Raw genomic sequence first — 21,968 nt, forward strand, 5'->3', positions numbered from 1 at the left:
GCTTGAGTTATAGGAAATAATTTTTTTTAATGTTTTTTATTTTTAATGTTTTTTATTTTTGAGAGAAAGAGCACAAGCAGGGGAGGGGCAGAGAGAGAGGGAGACACAGAATTTGAAGCAGGCCCCAGGCTCTGAGCTGTCAGCACAGAGCCTGTTGCAGGGCTCAAACCCACGGACCACGAGATCATGACCCATGACCTGAGCCAAAGTCACGCTCAACCTACTGAGCCATCCAGGCACCCCTAAGAAATAATTGTAATGAAAGAGTAAGGGCAAACAGCGAACTATAATTTACTGGATTAATGTATTACCTTTCTAGAACTGTAGAATTTTTTCTTCTTGACAGGAAGCACTCAAACATTTCCTCATTGGCATCTGATCTAAATGTAATGCTTCCTTTTCTGTTTTAGAATTCTTTCAGATCTTGAAGTCATTATCTTATCAACATTTCCATGCTTTTTTTAATGTTAAAATTTGCCTTCATTCCCCCACCCAACATCTAATCATTCACATTGTTTTAGCTCCTTTTTTACCCCATCCCCATTTTTGTAGTCTAAAGGTACTAATCTTTAAAAGACTAAGAAGGTTAAGTAAAAATATTCATAAAATCAAATGTAAAATTCTCTAAAGACATTTCTATCTCTAAAGTGATTTATTACCATTAAAAGTTATTTTGTTTTACTTAAGAACTGAAAGGAGAATTAAAATGGTATAGGCCTTTCTTATTTAATTCTGTACAAAAGTGTATTGGCAACCTAAGAGTTTGAGGGGTGGATGATCCTTCATATAGAGAGAACCAGCTTTGTTATTAAAATTGCAAAAGTTATTTACTTGAGTAAAATGTAAATTACTAAGCCTTTTAGATTAATGAGTTCTAAAGGCCTTAGAAATCTCTTTTCCAAAATGATAATAAAGTATTGGAATGCCTTCTGCAAAAGGATTACTGCAATGATTCCCTCTCTAGTGATCTGTAGGACATCTGTTTTACATTTCACTTCAATACACATTTACTGAGTACTATCAGTTGCTAAAACATGTTTTAAATAAAATATTTAAGATTTCTGTTGCCTTGAAATGTGGACACACACACACACAAAAAAAGAAATGTGGACACAGTAAATTTTTGTGTGTAGGGAGATGCATTACCTTTTGGATATGTTACCAAAGCCATAGGTGTTTTCTCACCATGGTTATTATTTTTCATCAACATGCAATCTTAAGTCTAATTTGCTTAAGGATCTTTTAATGTGCAAAATTCTTAAGCTTTAGGTATGATGTCTAACATTTCTCTCTTATTCTCAATACATTTTTTAATATGCAATCATTTAAAGACATTTTTGAACCACTGTCACCTTGTCCTCTGAAGGAGATTCAGCTACCAATTTTTAAATGTTTTATTCAAGAATTCGTGTTTTCAAAACACTAGACTTATTCAACTGGAGAGATGATACCAAAGAGAGAATATTGATTCAAATCTATAAATTTATGAATAATGTTCAAATGGTAAAGCAGATTTAATAAATTCTGATGTGGATGTATCAATACTTCAGAAGCTTGAAAAAGATGAATTCACAGTAAATAAATGTGAGCATACAACAGCAAATACATACAGAATTCATTATTTCAAGAGTGGTACAAATAGAACTTGTGAGTAAATAAATGAATGATAGAGGAATTAAGATATTTGGAGCCAGTCATAACTTAACAATTAAAATCCTTGATTCTATGAGAAACAAACTCCTCTTTCCTCTTTTTTCTACCATCACTTACTGGGCCCCTTCTCAGCTCTGTATTTCTAAAAGAGGAAGAGACTGGCCTACTTTATACATAACTGTTTTAGCCATTATTGTGCCAAGATGTACCTAATTCTCCTTGGCATAGAATATCATCCAAAAATGTTAGGCAGTGACTTCCTATATGTTGTTAATTTTGTCAGCAAGAAATAAAAGCAAATAGCAACATAACATATCACTGTGATTCAGAAAAGGGGAAAGTACTTTCCTTCAGAACCCTAAATTCATAGAATTTGAGAGTCTTGAGGGTACAAGAAATGACAAAGGTTTCCCTCCCATGTGTGAATTGGTTGGTAATAGCTGCTGTCTTGAGAAGTGCTTTGGTAAGTCCTGTATTAAGACTTTTTGAGGCCAACTTTGATCTCAGAAGGAAAACTTAACAATTCCATAAGCAATAGATAAGGGAATTAATGTATATGAAGTATTTTCCATTTCTACCCTAATCTTAATTTTTGTATGTTTTACTTGTAGAAACTAAAAGTCAGAGAGGTTTGTGATTTGTCATTAGGTTTTCAGTTTGGCACATCTATAGCCATATTTCAGTTAAAAGATTCTTTATAGTAGGACATAAACTTCCTCTCTGATTAAGGATCACTAAGATTCATGATGTAAAAAAAAGGGGGGGAAATGTAAGGCACAAAGAATAGTTGAACAGTTATTTTGCTATGCTTGTTTTTGAGATAAAGAAGCTAAATAATTATATTTTAAACAGTATGTATGTATATAGTTGTAATTACAGCAAATATATTACCTGTGTTTCATAACTTTATCTTTAAAGAGTGGTACAATAGAAAGAGAATGGAGGAAGATTATGGAAAAGTATATATGTGGAGATAATGGAAAGCCAAGAAGAACATTGAGGAGAAAGCAAGAAAACTTGGGAAAGAAGAATCTGACATGAGGGAAAATACAAATAAAATATGTGGGGCTTTTCTTGATTTTCACACATTAAAATAATTTCTCCTTTTGTTAGTGCCTTCTAGAATAACTGCTTTTTCATCTTTAAGGTTCTTCTCTCAGCGGGATATGCTGATGATGCAGTGTCTTACTACTCCCATGCATGTCTTAGTAGTATCATTGGCTCTTAGTCTAAATGGAATCCTCTAAGGATTAGGAGAGTCCTTGAGATTAATGGTCTCCTACTCTAGTATTTCATAAAAAATTGTTCAGTTTCTGTAAAGTCAAGACTAATCCATCAAGCATCATATTGAGTCTTTGGTGAAAACATTACTGAACAATACAGGATCCATATCTATACTTTGCCTTCCATTCCCAGTACAAAATCATTTTCCCTCATTACTTTTTGTTTCTTGTCCTTTTCATTTGCTCACTAATGCAAAACCTACAGAGGTGCCCAAATAGAAAGATGACTGAATAAACGTTTCAAATTCCTTTTTACTTCTCAGATGTATTCTTAGCTCTCCTCTCTATCTTCGTACTTTCAATTTAAGATTTATACCAGGTAATTATAATTTTAAGATAATATGTAAAGACTTTAGAAATAGTAGAAAGGAACTTCAAGTCATTCCTTTAAGTTTCAGTCTCAGCTCCTCTAAAAAATGGCATCGTCCATTTCTAAGGAAGCATCTTCAAAACAGGAAGATACTTGCCCTACAGTGTAGACTTTTCTGCAGGGTATCACGCGTTATTACATAGCAGTCAGTTCCTGTTTTAATCTACTAGCACTTTTTGGTGGGTAGGAAGATAGATGGGAAAAAGAAATGGTGGGGTTGTAATCATTCTGTTCTTATTACATTATAGTTACGTCTTTAATATCTTACTGAAAAGTAACGATAAAATACTATTTTCATAATTTAGAAAGTTTTCTCCTGAAAGTATCACTTCTGGACTTTTATTCTCATTAGATTTGAAAATCCATTCCAAAATGAAAAACATTAATATCTTTTTCATATATATTAGGATTTTGTCTTACTTTAATTAAAATGTGAAATAAATTTGGTTTAAATATTTCTTTGGAAGAGAGAAATAAACTTTTGTTATTACTTTCCTACAAAATATTGAATTTACCTCTGCACGTTCAATGTGCAACAAGTACGATATTACTAAAAATCCCCATTTGAACATAAACCGTGTCTGCTGATACTCTGTAGCAGTGCTGAGAGCATTGAACACTTATGGAAATGGTCTTCTTTTTAATGAGCCATAGGGTTAAGTGAGAAGGTACGGAATTACTACTTGTATGTAATCTTAATAAAAACAGATGATACTGTACTTGCGGAAGTGGGATGAGCTGTCTTGATTTTCTGTTACCTTTCCAAGCTTTAAAAGATAGCTAGCCTCTGCAAGTTTTTGTTTAAAAACACCTTCAAAAATAAAATTCCTGTGTCAGCTTATAGTGTTCTATAGTCCAAAAACTAGTAGACGATTGGGAAGGACTGGATAAGAAAATAAGGTTAGTTGAATCTTCAGTGATGTTACTTATTACATTGTGATTCACACCTTTCTGCAACCACCACATAAATACATGTTTCAGTGTTTTCTCTTGAATTACCAATGTTACAGAGTTAGAATTTGCTCTTTTGTATGTTGTGATTTATTTCATTTTAAATGTCCATTTAAGAATACTCTGGGGGAAGAAGAGCATATCCTGCAACGCATTTTTACTTTGACTTTTTCCGCCTTCATATTTCTTTAGGAGTTGATTCCCCTCATATTGTGTACAGCATGCCTACATCCTGAGCCTAAAGAAAGAGATCAGCTTCTCCATATACTTTTCAATTTGATCAAGAGGCCAGATGATGAGCAGAGGTAGGTATGACTACTTCTTTGGGAAATAAATATCATGTTGATTGATTCATTTCACTAATGTGGCACCAAGATTAGCATTTTAATCTAAATGCCTTCTTTCTGTCCCGGTGTTTATTTTAACAAAGAGGAAACACTGGCCTCATTCACAGAGTTCTGCAGTGCCTTCGTTCTTGTTATTCCAGTTACTCAACGTTGAATTTGTACACTTTTATATTAGTTACCTTTAAACTTCTAATTCAAATATTTCTTTGCCTTTATCTTTCACTTGTGATTTCTAAGAACTCCTAAATATTCCCCCTTTTTCCCGCAGATGAATTACATAGATCACAGCTTCTTAACAGGCTCCACAAAAACTAAAATATTTAATATATGAATTTCCGCATCATTGGGCTGTCTGTAAACCAATTACTATGTGGCTAGAGGGGTATAGTATTTTTTGTTTGTTTGTCGTGACTCAAGTGCTCACAACTCTTGATTCCTGATTGGAGAAATTAGTTCTGTCTGAGGGTGGTAAAGGGACCCACATCAAGGTGACTCCCCAGAAGAACAGGGAATATGTTGCGATCAAGTGTTAATGATGTCTACCTTAGAGAGTAAAATCTTTAAATAAAGGTGGAGCTTTTAAGTGAAGCTCTGCAGGTGTGAACGTGAACAGAACATCCTTGTGGGTCAATAGGTTTGACTAAGCACTGGATGGTAAAATATGGGCATTTGAAATGTTTTTCTGTTATAATTTTCTGTCTTAGTGGAAAAGTTTTGCCTACACTTTTGCAAAACAATAGTATTGTACTTTATGCTTAGGTAGGTAACTTTACATATTCAATACTTGTTTTACTGACTGTCACTTTTTACCTCATCTGAGAATGTTGGAAAATCATAAAACAAGTAAAGCTCAAAATTTTATATATATATTTTTAAGTTTATTTATTTAGTTTGAGAGAGAGAAAGTGTGAGTGGGTGAGTGGCAGAAAGAGAGAGAGAGAGAGAGAGAGAGAGAGAGAGAGATCGAGAAAGACTCCCAAGCAGGCTCTGTACTATCAGAGCAGAGCCTGACTTGGGACTCCAACCCATGAACCATGAGATCATGACCTGAGTCAAAGTCAGATGCTTAACCAACTGAGCCACTTAAAGCTCAAAATTTTATTTTTTTATCTTATTTTAATTTTTCTTATTTTTATTGAGATATAATTAATATATAACATTGTGTAAGTTTAAGGTATACAGTAGATTGATTTGATACATTTATATATTACAATATGATTACCATCAAAGTGTTATCTAATACCTCTATCATGTCATATAATTATTATCTCTTTGTAGGGAGAACAATTAAGATCTAGCTTCTTATCAACTTTGAAGTTTATGATACAATATTAATGACTATAATCACTGTGCTGTGCACTATATTTCCAGCATTTATTTATCTATTAGTTCCAAGTTTGTATCCTTAAACAGCATATCCCCAGTTCCTCCACACCCAAGTCCCGGTAACTACCATTTTACTCTCTTTTTACAAGTTCAGCTTTCTAAAATTCCTCATATAAATGATGTCTTACAGTATACATCTTTGTCTGATTTTCTCACTTAGCTTAATGTCCTCAAGGTCCAACCATATCCATTTATATTAGCATGAAAAAAGGGTAAGGTTCCAAGGAATAAATCTTACAAATGATGTTAAATATTTTAAAACCTTACAAATATTATAAAAGACCTAAACATATTTTGGAAGACCTAGGTCTAGTCCATGTTTATAAACAGTAAAAATCTGTATAACACTTTTCCAAAAATTGGTCTGCTATTCTAGTCAAAGTCTTTATTTTTTTTTAATACAATTTATTGTCAAATTGGCTAACATACAGTGTGTACAGTGTGCTCTTGGTTTGGGGGGGGGTAAAAGCTCAAAATTTTAAATACAAGGTATCTCTCTACTCTGAGAATAAAAACAGTCATACAGATTTTAAAACATTATGAGTATGTATCTCTTTCCTGTTCTTACCAAAATATACCTGAGCAAGTGGAGAACATGTCCTTTCAGGATCCAGTCAAGATGAATCTACACCAGCAGTCCTCACATGCTAGTCCAATAGAAAGAAGGGAAATTTGGGGCGCCTGGGTGGCTCAGTAGGTTAATAAGCATCTGACTTTGGCCCAGGTCATGATTTCATGGTTCATGGGTTCAAGCCCCACATCGGGTTCTGTGCTGACAGCTCAGAGCCTGGAGCCTGCTTGGGATTCTAAGTCTCCCTCTCTCTGCTCCTCCCTCACTCGTACTCTGTCTCTCTCTCTCTCAGAAATAAATAAACATTAAAAATTTTTTTAAAAAAAGAAAGAAAGAAAAAGAAGGGAAATTAAATCACTATGTTAGTACTATTCATTGCAGACTAAAAATTTTCTAAGGACAGTTTGATGGTGCTAAGAAAATTAATATTTTTTCTCCTTGAAAAATACTCTTCCCTATCTTGACAACTTAGTAATTAAATACCATTTATTACATCGTTATTTTTAAATTTGCAAAGCAGAAACCTCGGATCTCTAGGCTGTTTTCATACTCTGCATGGAAAGCTAATAGCTGCCACCTGGTGGCCAAAAGTACCTATTGGCCTCACATCAGGTTGAGCTAGGTCAGGAATTCAGCACTCGTGCCCACGCTTAAATTTTTTACCTTACAGATATAAAAGTATTTACTGAAATAGACTAATCAGTCAACTTACCGTGTATAATGTGAGTAACAAATTAACAAAGCAGAATGTTTAAGTTAGCATAATGTATTTATCATATAATCACTTGCTACTTTTCCTGACTTAATAAATCTCAGGCTTCTTTGTCTCCTAAGAAGAATTTCATTTTATGCTTAATAATGGTGCTTTTTGCCAGTTCTTTGCTAACAACCATAATTGCCACCATATTCCTACCTGCATCAAATACTAGTCAAATAATCCCTGTCCTGCGATTTAGTACAAGTGAGAACATTTATTTTTACCATTACGGGAGCCTGTTTCCAATGCTGTTAATAATCGATAGGCTATCTGACCTTTTCTGTTTTCAATCTGTATTTCAAAACTGTTATACTTTTTAGAATTAACTTTGCTGGCTAAGAAGTTTGCCTTCAGGGGCCTAATATTTTTTCAACAAGTTGATATATCTTTACTATGTAGATGGTGGCTCATGATTTAAAGTCATTTCGCATGAGGGTTTCATGCAAGTGTTTGTAATGCCTACATTTCACCTAAGTTCGTTTACTAAAAGAGTCAAACATTTATGAAACCAATATATGTGCCTTCTCATTCTTTTAAGACACTAGTGGGGAAAAAACAATATTCAGATACTAAGAAATTCTCACTGGGGAACAGGCAGCTAAAAAGCTGTCCGTAACCTTGGGAATTTCTTTCTCCATTTTTCTTTTATTCATGTTATTTGCCTTCCCAAAGTAAGAAATAGAAAAGCAAAGGAAGAATTGAGAAATAGGCATAGGAGATGATAATATAAATATAAAGGGGAATCAGATAGATAAAAATACAAGATTGTGGTAAGTGAGAAGAAGCTGTAATATACACTGAAGATATACTGGCTCAACATTTTCCCCGTTGTTGTCCAGATGTTCTTTGTCATTATTCTCCTCAACCTGAGAGAATAGTTATAGTTAATCTGGCTAAATTAAATTGAAATTTAAAGTTATTATTCAGTTTAAGTTGACTTATATTGCGAAATAGTGAACATTGCTTGGGCTTCAAGTGCCGTTTCTATAATTAATGTGAATACAACATTCTAATTTGCTTTTTCTTGAAGTTGGCTTCTTTAAAACATCTATTGAAGGGGCACCTGGGTGGCTCAGGCGGTTAAGTGTCAGACTTCGGCTCAGGTCATGATCTTACAGTTCATGGGTTCAAGCCCTACATTGGGCTCTCTGCTATCAGCTCAGAGGCTGCTTTGGATCCTCTACCCCCTCTCTCTGTGCCCCTCCCTTCCTCCCTCCCACTCTCACTCTCTCTCTCTCAAAAATAAATAAATCTTAAAAAAAATTAAAAAGAAAACATACTTATTTTTCCATCAGGTTTTACTATTTTGAACTAGATAACCAAAAATGGAAAAACTTACAATTCTGCATTTTATTTTATTGTATCTTATTTTATTTTATTTTGTTTTGTTTTGTTTTGTTTTATTACAATTCTGCATTTTAAAGTCATTTAAAATGGAACTTCATTCTGAAGAGTGAAAAAATATATTTAAAATTCTAAACTCTTGTAACTTTCAAATCTGTCAATTCAAATGAAGTTATTATATTGGTTAAGTATATACTGTTCTGTGACAAATTACACCAAAAGAATGTGGTTTAAAATAACACTCATTTTTTTCACAGTCAATATGAAATTTAATCACTAGGCATAATTGAAGATACAAAAATCAAATCATGAAGCATATATACTATTAACTTTAATTTTGAATCTTTCTAAGGCTCAAAACTTTCCAAAATAAATTTCTTATAGCAGAGGATTTGTTTGTTCATAACTATGAAGCCAAAACAAAAAAGAAAAAACTTTAATCGATTATTGATATCTTGGTGGTGTTTTCTTCCTCATTACATCAGCTTTGTGGTAACAACATTGCTGGTGATTAGTTGATTTCTGAAGCCTGAGCACCCAAATTCAAAGGACATACAAAGCAAACAGGATATTCTTATTTCTAGAGACAGAAAGGTTTGCTCTAACAAAGTGATTCTCAAAGTGTGGTCCGAGTATCCTTGGGGGGGGTCCGTAAGAGCTCTCAGGTGCACAAAGTGAAAGACTTTTTTTTTTTTTTTTAACTTATATTTTAGTTGACATACAGTGCGGTATTGGTTTTAGGGGTAGAATTCAGTGATTCATCACTTACATATAACACCCAATGCTCATCACGAGTGCCCTCCTTAATACCCATCACCCATCTAACCCATTTCCAGCCACCTCCCTCTGTCAACCCATAGTTTGTTCTCTTTCATTAAGAGTCTCTTGTGGTTTGTTTCCTTCTCTTTTTTTCCTCGCCTTCCCATACTTTCATCTGTTTTGTTTCTTAAATTCCATATATGAGTGAAATTGTATGGTATTATCTTTCTCTAATTTAGTTATTTCACTTAGCATAATACATTTTAGCTCCATCCATATCATTGCAAATGGCAAGATTTCATTCTTTTTGATGGCTGAGTAAAATTCCATCGTGTGTGTGTGTGTGTGTGTGTGTGTGTGTACACACCACATCTTTATCCATTCAGCAGTCATGGAAATTTGGGCTCTCTCCATAGTTTATCTATCGTTGATAATGCTGATACAAACATTGGGGTCCATGTGCCCCCTTCGAATCTGTATTTTTGTGTCCTTTAGGTAAATACCTAATAGTGTAATGGCTGGAACATAGGGTAGTTCTAATTTTAGTTTTTTGAGGAACCGCCATACTGTTCTCTTGAGTGGCTGCACCATTTTGCATTCCTACCAACAGTGCAAGAGGGTTCCCCTTTCTCCACATCCTTGCCAACTATTGTTTCTTATGTTGTTAATTTTAGCCATTCTTTTTTTTTTTAAGCACAAAGATATCACTAATTTTTTTTAATGTTTATTTTTGAGAGAGAGAGAGAGAGAGAGAGAGAGTGAGAGAGCGAGCCAGAGCAGGGGAGCGGCAGACAGTGCTGCACTGATAGTACAGTGCCTAATGCACGGTTCGAACTCAAGAACCATGAGATCATGGCCTGAGCCAAAATCAAGAGTCAGGTGCTTAACCACTTGAACCACCCAGGAGCCCCTAATTTTAGCCATTCTGACAAGTGTGAGGTAGTATCTCATTGTGGTTTTGATTTGTATTTCCCAGATGATGAGCGGTGTTGAGCATCTTTTCACGTGTCTGTTAGCCATCTGGATGTCTTCTTTGGAAAAGTGTCTATTCATGTCTTCCGCCCATTTCTTTTCTTTTTTTTTTTTTTCTTTTTTTCTTTTTAATGTTTATTTATTCTTGAGACAGAGAGAGACAGAGACAGAGCATGAATGGGGGAGGGGCACAGCAAGAGAGGGACACAGAATCTGAAGCAGGTTCCAGGCTCCACGCTGTCAGCACAGAGCCCAATTTGGGCTCCACGAGCCATGAGATCATGACCTGTGCCAAAGTTGGACGCTTAACCGACTGAGTCACCCAGGCGTCCCATCTTCTGCCCATTTCTTAACTGGCTTATTTGTTTTTTGGGTGTTGAGTTTGGTAAGTTTCTTTATAGATTTTGGATATTGACCCTTTATCAGATATGTCATTTACAAATATCTTCTCCCATTCCATAGGCTGCCTTTTAGTTTTGTTGATTGTTTCCTTTACTGTGCAGAAGCTTTTTATCTTGATGAAGTCCCCGTAGTTCATGTTTGCTTTCGTGTCCCTTGCCTTTGGTGACTTATCTAGTAAGAAGTTGCTCTGGCCAAGGTCAAAGAAGTTGCTGCCTGTGTTCTGCTCTAGGATTTTGATGGTTTCTTGTCTCACGTTTAGGTCTTCATCCATTTCGAATTTATTTTTATGTATGGTGTAAGAAAGTGGTCCAGTTTCATTCTTCTGCATGTCGCCATTCAGTTTTCCCAGCACCATTTGTTGAAGAGACTGTCTCTTTTCCATTGGATATTCCTTCCTGCTTTGTCAAAGATGAGTTGACTATATAGTTGTGGGTCCATTTCTGGGTTCTGTATTCTGTTCCATCGATCTATATGTCTGTTTTTGTACCAGTATCATACTGTCTTAATGACTACAGCTTGTAATATAGCTTGAAATCTGGAATCATGATGCCTCCAGCTTTGGTTTCCTTTTTCAGGGTTGCTTTGGCTATTCGGAGTCTTTTGTGGTTCCATACAAATTTTAGGATTGTTTGTGCTAGCTCTGCAAAAAATGCTGGTGGTGTTTTGATAGGGATTGCTTTGGGTAGTATAGAAATTTTAACAATGTTTGTTCTTCCAATCCATGAGCATGGAATGTTTTCCCATTTCTTTGTGTCCTCTTCAGTTTCTTTCACAAGTGTCTATAGTTTTCGGAGCATGAATCTTTTACCTCTTTGGTTAGGTTTATTCCTAGATATCTTACTGTTTTTGGTGGAATTGCAAATGGGGTCGATTCCTTGATTTCTTTTTCTGCTACTCCATTATTGGTGTATAGAAATGCAGCAGAATTCTGCATGTTGATTTTATATCCTGTCACTTTGCTGAATTCATGTATTCTAGCAATTTTTTGGTGGAGTCTTTCAGGTTTTCTACATAGAGTATCATGTTGTCTGCAAATTAAAATAACACTGATTTTTTATATTGTAGTTTGTGTGAGTCAGTCTGGGTCCTTGCTTCCGGGTCTCTAATAAGGCTGTAATCCACATGTTGCCTGGGCTGGTCCTGTCAAGGCTCAACTTGGAAGGATTTGCTTCTGAGCTTATTCACATAGTTGGTCATTAGCAAGATTCAGTTTCTCATGGGTTTTTGAACTGAGGGCCTCAGTTTCTCACCAGCTTTTGGCCAGAATTTCCTTCAGTTCCTTGCCGCATGGGCCTCTCCAGCATGGCTACATACTTTATCAAAGCATGCAAGCTGAGAAGGCAGTAGAAAGGGTCCAATGCTGGATATCACAGACTTTTGTAACCTAGTCTCAGAAAAGACATCCCATCACTTCAGCCATTATTCTGTTCACTGGAAGCAGGTCATTAGGTCCAGTCTACAACAGCATGAATTTTGGGAGGTGGACATCATTGGGAACCATGTCAGAAGCTGCCTACTGCAGTTACCTTGGGTATAAAATTCTGATGTTAGAAATACCATTTTACTGGTGCAAATATCAGCTTATGGGGACTCAACTGGTTAAGCGTCTGACTCTTGATTTCGGCTCACGTCATGATCTCTTGGTTTGTGAGATCACGCCCCATGTTGGGCTGCACGCTGACAGCCCAGAGCCTGCTTGGGATTGTCTCTCCCTCTCTCTCTGCCCCTCCCCCACTCACACATGCCTTCTCTCTGTCAAAATAACTAAATTAACTTTTAAAAATGTGGGGCGCCTGGGTGGCGCAGTCGGTTGGGCGTCCGACTTCAGCCAGGTCACGATCTCGCAGTCTGTGAGTTCGAGCCCCGCGTCGGGCTCTGGGCTGATGGCTCAGAGCCTGGAGCCTGTTTCCGATTCTGTGTCTCCCTCTCTCTCTGCCCCTCCCCCGTTCATGCTCTGTCTCTCTCTGTCCCAAAAATAAACGTTGAAAAAATAAATAAATAAATAAATAAAAATGTAAGAAATAGCGTTTTACTGGGGGTGCCTGGGTGTCAGAGTTGGTTGAGTATCTGACTCTTGATCTTGGCCCAGGTCATGATCTCACAGTTAGTGAGTTTGAGCCCCACATCAGGCTCTGTGCTGATGGTGCAGAGTCTGCTTGGGATTCTATCTCTCCCTCTCTCTGTCCCTCCCCTGCTTATGCTCTCTCTCTCTCAAAATAAATAAACTTAATAAAAAATTAAAAAAAAAAGAAATATCATTTTACTAACATGATGCCCTAGTTTTGAATTATAGAAATACTGGGGGAATAGGAGCACTTGGGTGGCTCAGTCGGTTGAGCATCTGACATCAGCTCAGGTCATGATCTCACAGTTTGTGGGTTCGAGCCCCGCATCGGGCTCTGTGCTGAAGGCTCAGAGCCTGGAGCCTGCTTCGGATTCTGTGTCTCCTTCTCTCTCTGCCTCTTCCCCGCTTGAACTCTGTCCCTCTCTCTCAAAAATAAACATTAAAAATTAAAAAAAAAAAGAAATAAATACTGGGGGAATAATCACTGATTGTTTTAGTGGCTAGAAACTGAATTTCTTAGATGCTGAAGCATTAGACATACTATCTTAGAATGCATGGATGGGAAGTTCATTTAGGAGGTTATGAGATTCAACTTCACACCAATAGAGGATAACTTCACAACATCTCACAAATGGTGTTACCACTGTTGGAAGAACAAGTCTTAAGGAACTCATCCTCTTGGCGGCAACCTAGTCCATTGTAAGAAAAGTCTAATTTGATTGTACAAAAGTACTGTGTGTGGTGTGAATTACAGAGCTGGCTTTTTTTTTTTTTAATATTTGTTTATTTATTTTAAGTTTATTTTGAGACCGAGACAACATAAGTGGGGGAGGGGCAGAGAGAGGGAGAGAGAGAGAATCCCAAGCAGACTCCGTGCTGCCAGTGCAGAGCCCAATGTGGGGCTTGAACTCACAAAACCATGAGACCATGACCTGAGCCAAAACGAAGAGTTGGACACTTAACTGACTGAGCCACCCAGGCGCCCCATTGTTTATTTACTTTTAAGAGAGAAAGGGAGCGAGCCAGCAGGGGAGAGGGAGAGAGAGAATTCCAAGCAGGCTCCGCACCGTCAGCACAGAGCCCAACACATGGCTCGAACCCACAAACCATGAGATAATGACCCGAGCCGAAATCAAGAGTGGGTGCTTAACTGACTGAGCTACCAGAGCTGACTCTTTTGAACCCTTAGTCCTAGCTGTGCTTTCTAATGTAAGTATAAGTCTTTATTCATTTGTATTATTTTTCAGGCAAATGATACTGACAGGTTGTGTGGCGTTTGCACGCCATGTTGGACCAACACGTGTAGAAGCTGAACTTTTACCGCAGTGCTGGGAACAGGTAAATAACTGTATGGCGTTTTCTCCTAGCTGTTATACTCTAGTTTATTATAAGTGTTCACATTTTCTTTTTTAAATGCCACTAGGAATTAGTGGAATTATGTGGGATCTAAATTATGCTGCTTTTTCTATAGTCCAGCACAGTGATTTAATAGCACTTAAGAGTGCTCTGGGATGCCTTGCTTTTATTCATTCTTCCAACAGATACTTAAGGAACTAGTTCCAGTGACAGGTACAGTGGTAAACAAAAGACAGAGACCTTTTCATGGGGAGATAAGAATAAACAAATAAATGATATGTCTTGTATTACTATAAACTGTGAAGAAAAATAAAGCAGGATAAGGGTTAGAGAATGATGGAGAATGCTATTTTAGAAAGAGGTCAGAGCAGGAATCCCTGAGAAAGTGATGTTTAGGCAAGGATCTGAATGAAGTGAGTTACTGCAAATACAAAAGCCCTCAGGGGCGTGCTGAGTGAATTCAAGAGAGAGCAAGAAGGCTGGGTGTGTGTGGGTGTGGGTGTGCGTGTGTGTGTGCATGTGCGTAGGTAATAGAAATGATATATGTATTATATACTTGTGTATATTGCAAATCTATACAGAATATGAAATGTAAACTGTTGATGTGGGAAGTTTTTGTATTTATAATCCAACTCACTATCTACTAACAGTACTTTTGGTTTTATATTGAATTTTAATATTCCAGTCCTATGTAGAACTCAGGATCATTGACTTTCTAGACTCGATGTTTAGGTCATTAAGCGGGTTATTTATCCACCTTAAAAAAGGTGAATTTCTTATAAAGGCAAATGTCATGGCCTTATTTATAATAACATAGTCACTTATGCTTTAAAAATACTGGTCTCTGGAATATCAGTAAACTGTATGCTCTTTTAGAATTCTATTCCTAATTTCTTTGAGTATTCATTTTCTTCTTTAAAATTTATTAGAGTTTGATCTAAATTAAATATGTAAAATGAACATTATATATAGTCCTGCTGTCTGTGACAGTCCTTTATGTCCCCTGTAGGTTATAGTGCATGCTAATTTAGGATGAAGCTGTAATCATTGAAAGTCACATTAACTTAAAAACAACATATACAACTTTGAATTTACAATTCTGTACCATTATTTATATGTACATATAGTATTTAACAGTTTTTTCTATTTCCTTTTCTTCCTATTGAGCTTTATTGAGATACTCAGATACCTTACACCCATTTAAAGTGCACACTTCAGTGGTGTTTAGTGTGCCCACAGACTTGTGCAACCATCACTACGATCGATTTTAGAACAGTTTTATCACCCCAAAAAGAAACTCCAACCCTTTGAATTTATTAGTTCCCATACTTCCAAGATTATTTTGGCTATTCTGGGTCCCTTGAATTTCCATGTGAATTTTAGGATGAATTTGTTAGTTTCTGCCAGAAGCCGTCTGGAATTTTCATGAGGACTCTGTAGATCAGTATGGAGAATATTGCCATCTTAACAATGTGAGCCTCCCAAACCATGAATTTAGGATGTCTTTCCATCTATTTAGTTCCTTTCAATTTTCTTTCAGTGATATTTTGTGGTTTTCAGAGTATAATTTTTATACTTTTCTGTTCAACTGATTCCTAAATATTTTATTCTTTCTGATACTATTGCAAACAGAATTTTCTTAGTTTAATTTAATATTGGTTGCAATACAAAGAAATACAATTGATATTTGTATGTACATTTAATTTTAAGGCTCACTGAGCTAGACTAAAGAAGCAAAATGAAAGTTTATGTACAGCATACTTTGACATCCAACCCATTCTGCTTTCAGGATTACTATTTCTAGATTAAATTTGATTTACAGATATTAGTTATAAACATCTTTACCACCACCTCTTCTATAACCTGAATAAACATGGATATCGGGGATCTATCTAGCCGACTACCTCCAGTCTGTTGCCCAGTAGATTGCTATGTAATGTCTTTTCTTAATTTTAGGCATCCAATACATTAATGAATTATGTCACCTTTTCATATGGGAATATGAGAACAGATATACTTCTTTTCCAGTCAAGGAAAGATTTATATTCTATGAAGAAGACATATGGGAACAAAACCCAGTATGTGTCATTTTTCTGTTATTTTTGTTATGGTTCAGTGTAGTCATCACAGCAAAGCCCCATCATCTTGCGTATACAAACAGGAGTGGATTGAAGTCTGCTTACTTTAAAAACAAAATCATATCACTAGTCAAGGGTTCTGGTTAAATCATTGATTGACTTACTTCCGAATCCCTTAGTTGAAAAAGAGAACTGATGAGTTATTCCTGGCACCTATTAATAAGCCATGTCTGTCATATTCAGAAGGTGGGTTTTTCAAATTTAAATATAAACTAATGTTTCTAGGGCTGGAGAAAATTGCTCCTGACATCCTAAGGAAAGCCTAGCTGTAGGCAAGCCCACAATCTCTAGACACCTTGCCACATTTTCATCTTTGCTTTATCCTTTTTTCTTTAACAGATAACCCTTGTGACCTCATTTTTTAGGCTCTCTGAATCCCTTATTCCTGATCCAGTTATAGCCACACAGGGATCCCCAGAAGTGGAAAAAAAAGAAGCTTTATTGCATTCTTAACAGGATTTATTGTGAAAAGTAATTCTCTGTTGGAAGAAAGGAGGTTCTGTTGTTCATGTTTGATTTATTTATTTTTTACTCTAGATTAACCACAAATACCCGGAAAGACGTCTACTTGTAGCAGAATCCTGTGGAGCATTGGCACCTCACCTTCCTGTAAGAACTGTCAGTTTTTCTTAAAAACTTGTTTTCCTTTTAAGAGGGGCAGAGGGACAGGCAGAGAGAATCTTTTTTTTTTTTTTTTTTAATTTTTTTTTTTTTTTTTAACGCTTATTTATTTTTGAGACAGAGAGAGACAGAGCATGAACGGGGGAGGGGCAGAGAGAGAGGGAGACACAGAATCGGAAACAGGCTCCAGGCTCTGAGCCATCAGCCCAGAGCCCGACGCAGGGCTCGAACTCACAGACCGCGAGATCGTGACCTGAGCTGAAGTCGGACGCTTAACCGACTGTGCCACCCAGGCGCCCCGGCAGAGAGAATCTTAAGTAGGCTCTGTGCTCATCCCACGACCCTGGCATCATAACCTGAGCTGAAATCAAAAGTTGGCCACTGAACTGTCTGAACCACTTAGGCGCCCCTACCGTTGATAGTTTTTAATCAATTCTTATAGAAAATAAAAATCTAAGCATGTAACAGTTTGCATTTTTATATTTGAATTTTTCTCACCCAAAATTAATCATACTATATACAATGTTCTTAATCCCTGACAGTAAACACTATTGAGAGGTTCTTGTGTAGGTATCTATGTATTTTTTTAAATTTTTCATACTGTTAATACCGCCACATTTTGCCTCTTTCAGCATTTGCATTTTTGGCAGTGTTAAATTGCCCTGAACCAAGATAGCACAGATTTATACTCCTGTCATCAGTACATTGGAGTTCCTATTTTACCATACCTTTACCAGGATCGGGGTATGGTGAAATCTTTTTTAATATTCTCCTATATTATAGGAGAAAACCAGTATCTTGTTGTTGTGGTAAATCATATAGACAGATTACATGAGTAGGTTTGCACATCCTTTTATTCACTGTTCCAAGACAGATGAAGAACATCACAAACACAAAGGGGCTAAAAAAGCTGTTCTGCGCTGCCCCTGATACCAGAATGTTAAGCAGTATTAATAACAGACTTACTGTTTCCTCCATGGATCTCACTTGCCTTATACCTCGCTGCAGTTGATCACAGTAAAATACGCGTGGTCATGGCTTACATGGAGTAATGCCTCCTGATTTGTCCTGTGGGTTCCCTGTGGCATACTGAATCTAACTGCCACAGCTGACCTCAGTCCAGATCAATGTGAAGCAAATACCCGGCTGAAGTTTACTTAACTTCTGTCCTGTTGCCCATGCTGATACCAACCAAGAAGCCAATTGAAGATCTTCCAGGCAGTTTTGGGGCAGTTTTTATCCTAAAGGATAAGTAAACAGGGCTGTACTAAAAGACATATTTACCAACCTAAATGTGCCCAAAATGTGCTAAAATTATATATATTTTTGTTTCTAAGAAGTCAAAGCAAAAAGTAGGTCATTAAAAAAATTTTTTTTAATGTTTATTTATTTTTGAGAGAGACAGAGACAAAATGTGAGTGGGTTAGGGGCAGAGAGAGAGGGAAACACAGAATCAGAAACAGGCTCCCGGTTCCGAGCTGTCAGCACAGAGCCCGACGCAGGGCTCAAACTCGCGAGCTGTGAGATCATGACCTGAGCTGAAGTCGGACGCTCAACCGAGTGAGCCACCCAGGAGCCCCTAAAAACTAGGTCCTTTAAAAATGACTGCAGGGGCACCTGGGCGGCTCGGTCGGTTGGGCATCTGACTTCAGCTCAGGTTATGATCTCACAGTTCATGAGTTCGAGCCCCGCGTCGGGCTCTGTGCTGACAGCTCGGAGCCTGGAGCCTGCTTCGAATTTTGTGTCTCCATCTGTCTCTGCCCCTTCCCTGCTCATACTCTGTCTCTTGCCTCTCTCTCAGAAATAAACATTAAAAAAATTAAAAAGAAAAAAATGACTGCAGATCTTGCCCTGAATACTAAAATCACACTGTGAATTTATGAAAATGGTCATCTTCTATCGTTATTTTATTCTAACCATTATATGTAAACAAGTTTGGGTTTGAAGAATTTTATAAATTGATCAAATTACAATGGTGCAAAGAAGGGAAGAAAGGGGAAGAATTTGCATAGCAATAGCTCTTTATTTTACTTTCAGCCATTAATTAGGCTAAAACATTCTTTAACAAAAAAGAACTGTGTGAAATTAAGACACAACAGTGGTTGCCATTATATTAAATAATTGCCTCTGAGAATAGCAGCGCAGTTCCCTTTGAAGTCTTTCTAAATTTACTCCCATATTGTATCACCCTGTTTGAAGTTTTTTTCTCAGTTCTTCAAAAAAAATAGGAACACCAGGATTTTATAATGTCTGCAACACTTCTACCCCAGCAAATGTTTTGATTAACCAGAGTGGTGTTTGTAACCCTCCTGTTCTTATAACTCTGAGAGCTCTTCTCTGAGGTAAACAGGGAGCCTAGAAGAGTCATTGTTGGTTTATAGCAGAGGGTTGACTTTGTCAATTTTCCAGAAGTGCTTGCTACTATGTTACTATGTGCTGCAGGGTTTGAAAGAGTTGCACTTATGTATTGGGAGACAATTGATACCAAATTCAGAGTAGATGTTATCTTTAGAGAGGAAGGGTGGAGGAGAGTGAAACTTAAGCTGTATCTGTAATGTTTTATGTCTTTGGAAAATGAAGACTTAAAGGAAAGTTAGCAAAAATTAATGTATATTTCATCTGGATTTTTGAATGTGTGGGTGTCTGTTGTATTATTTTCTATACTTTTCTGCCGCTAGTATAAAATAAATAGTAAAAACATGTGTTTGTTCACTTTCAGAAAGAAATCCGTAGCTCCTTGGTTCTCTCAATGTTGCAACAAATGTTAATGGAAGATAAGGCAGATTTAGTAAGAGAAGCTGTGATCAAAAGCCTTGGCATCATTATGGGATACATTGATGATCCAGACAAATACCAACAGGTATGTTTTTCACAATGAACCCCATTTACTTCATTATAAAATTCCAAACAATTTAATATTCCAAATCTCTGATTCAGCTACCAAATAATTTATAGTAGAGCTGCTAGGCATGCCAGTGTTCACCCATTGCAGTTAGCCGCCTGGTTTTACTTTGATTCAAAAGAAAGAGCACTATGATTCATTGGTAGTATCTCCCATGGTTTTGTGGCGAGAAATTGGCAAAACGCGTGCCATGTTTACCACCATTTCTGTTTGGTTTCCACTTCAGTGGATACATGACATTTTCTTTAAAGAAAATGGGAAGGATAGGGTTATGGATGGCTTTCTTTCTTGCTTAAAGTGTTCTCTACATGTACTACAGTGTATATACTTCATTGCTTTTTATTAAGATTTTTTTTTTAATTTATTCTTTGAAAAATCTAAATTTTATCTGTTTCATTTTGGCAGGGTTTTGAATTGCTGCTCTCAGCCTTGGGTGATCCCTCAGAAAGAGTAGTTAGTGCAACACATCAAGTATTTTTACCGGCCTATGCTGCCTGGACTACAGAACTTGGAAATTTACAGTCTCATCTTATACCTACATTGCTGAACAAGATAGAAAAACTTCTCAGGGTAAATGCTTTCTTTATTTATACAGTTTATAGAAATGTAAAGAGTATGTTCTAAGTCCTCTTGAGAGAACGCTGGGGAGCAAGGACAGAAAGTACCACCGAGCTGAACATTCTAATTATTTGCCAGGTAAAGATTTTATTGGTCTGGAGCCAAGAGAGGTTTGAGGAAGTTCTGCTTTGCTAAAGTTCAACGAGGAAGGTCATGATCTGGGTTTATACGCTGAAGTAGCGCCTTTGTGGAACTCATTTGTACATTATGCAGAAAGCTAGCTCTTCCTGGTATCTTCCAAAGGTTTAAAGATTTTGGGTAAAATATCAGCTCCAGTTCCTGGCATGCAGATAACTCAAATATTAGTCTCTAAAGCTTTCTTACTTACACGATGTCAAAATGCTTTCCTTGTGTTTACTTCACTGCAGTAGTTCATTTTCTCACTTCTTAAAATGAATGTTTTCTGTTTTCCCCAAGTAAAAGAAATGAAGAAAAGTTAAAAGAAAGATAGTAACTTCCTGATCTAATTTTTGTACTAAAAGTCCCTCTTAGAGTCCAGAAGAAAAACTAACATTTCTTTAATGCCTCTTATGTGCATTAAGGGAGATACTGTATAAATAATATATATTATGTCATTCTTATAACCCTTTGAATTATATTTCGGTTTCGGTGTGGAAACTGAGCATTTTGGTAGCTTGCCCGAGGTCTTACAGCTGTCGGATGATGGAACCAGGAGCTGATATTGGTCACTGACACCTAACTCTTACCCATTCTACCCCCAAATTTTAAAGAATCTTTAAGGCTCTTGCATAGTAACTACTCTGTAGACAGTCTTATATGTATTTATTTAATTTAAAAATTGGGCTTTTTTTTTCTATAAATTTCAAGTTGGGTATTTAAGAAAAACTGTAAACAAACAACTAGACTGGAAAATACTCATTTTTATGAAACCTGGGAAAATTTTTAAGTCTTCTTTAAATGTTTGTATTCTTTCTACCTGAGATTTATCCATACCTTGTTTTTCTTAAGTTCCATTTCATAACATGGTTAATTCTATTTTGCTATTAGATGTACCTGAAGTATTCAGCGTAGCTAGTAATTCTTCCATGAAGAGGTTAATTTAGAACTTGATAGTGTGTAATTCATATATCTGGTATCTCTGACATAGCTTTTATAATGTTAGTAATACAATATAATGTATTTATTAGTAAACACTTTTATCTGTAATGATTCTATTTTTCACTTTAACATTTGGTTTCTGTGTACCATACTAATCCTTTTACTCTTTTTTTCTTTCTGTTATCTCTTTTGTTTCCTTTTTAATTTTTTTTCTCCTACCTTTCATCTATGCATCGAAGTATTTTAAAGTCCTTTCAGTGCTGGCACATACAGATGCCACCAAATCTGTAAAAGGAGATTGGATGTAGGAGAAGGAAAATAGCCAAGGCTGTTGCTGGTTCAACAGTTGAACAGTTAAAGTGATTCCTGTAACTCACTTTAATTTCTTTATCCTGACTTACAAAATTTCAAAGA

At 36.4% G+C, this 21,968-nt stretch overlaps 1 protein-coding gene across 10 annotated transcripts in view; it reads left to right on the forward strand.

Annotated features, from left to right (window-relative positions):
- RELCH (RAB11 binding and LisH domain, coiled-coil and HEAT repeat containing) overlaps nt 1-21,968 on the forward strand; it is a 116,146-nt gene that overhangs the window by 49,356 nt on the left and 44,822 nt on the right. For all 10 annotated transcript variants that reach the window (XM_045459415.1, XM_045459411.1, XM_045459412.1 and 7 more), the window contains 5 exons: nt 4,450-4,562; nt 14,108-14,198; nt 16,892-16,963; nt 19,695-19,835; nt 20,283-20,447. In XM_045459415.1, coding sequence (XP_045315371.1) covers nt 4,450-4,562; nt 14,108-14,198; nt 16,892-16,963; nt 19,695-19,835; nt 20,283-20,447 — 582 coding nt within the window. The remainder of the gene's footprint in view (nt 1-4,449; nt 4,563-14,107; nt 14,199-16,891; nt 16,964-19,694; nt 19,836-20,282; nt 20,448-21,968) is intronic.

This window comes from Leopardus geoffroyi, chromosome D3, assembly GCF_018350155.1.
Source record: "Leopardus geoffroyi isolate Oge1 chromosome D3, O.geoffroyi_Oge1_pat1.0, whole genome shotgun sequence".
NCBI lineage: Eukaryota > Metazoa > Chordata > Mammalia > Carnivora > Felidae > Leopardus > Leopardus geoffroyi.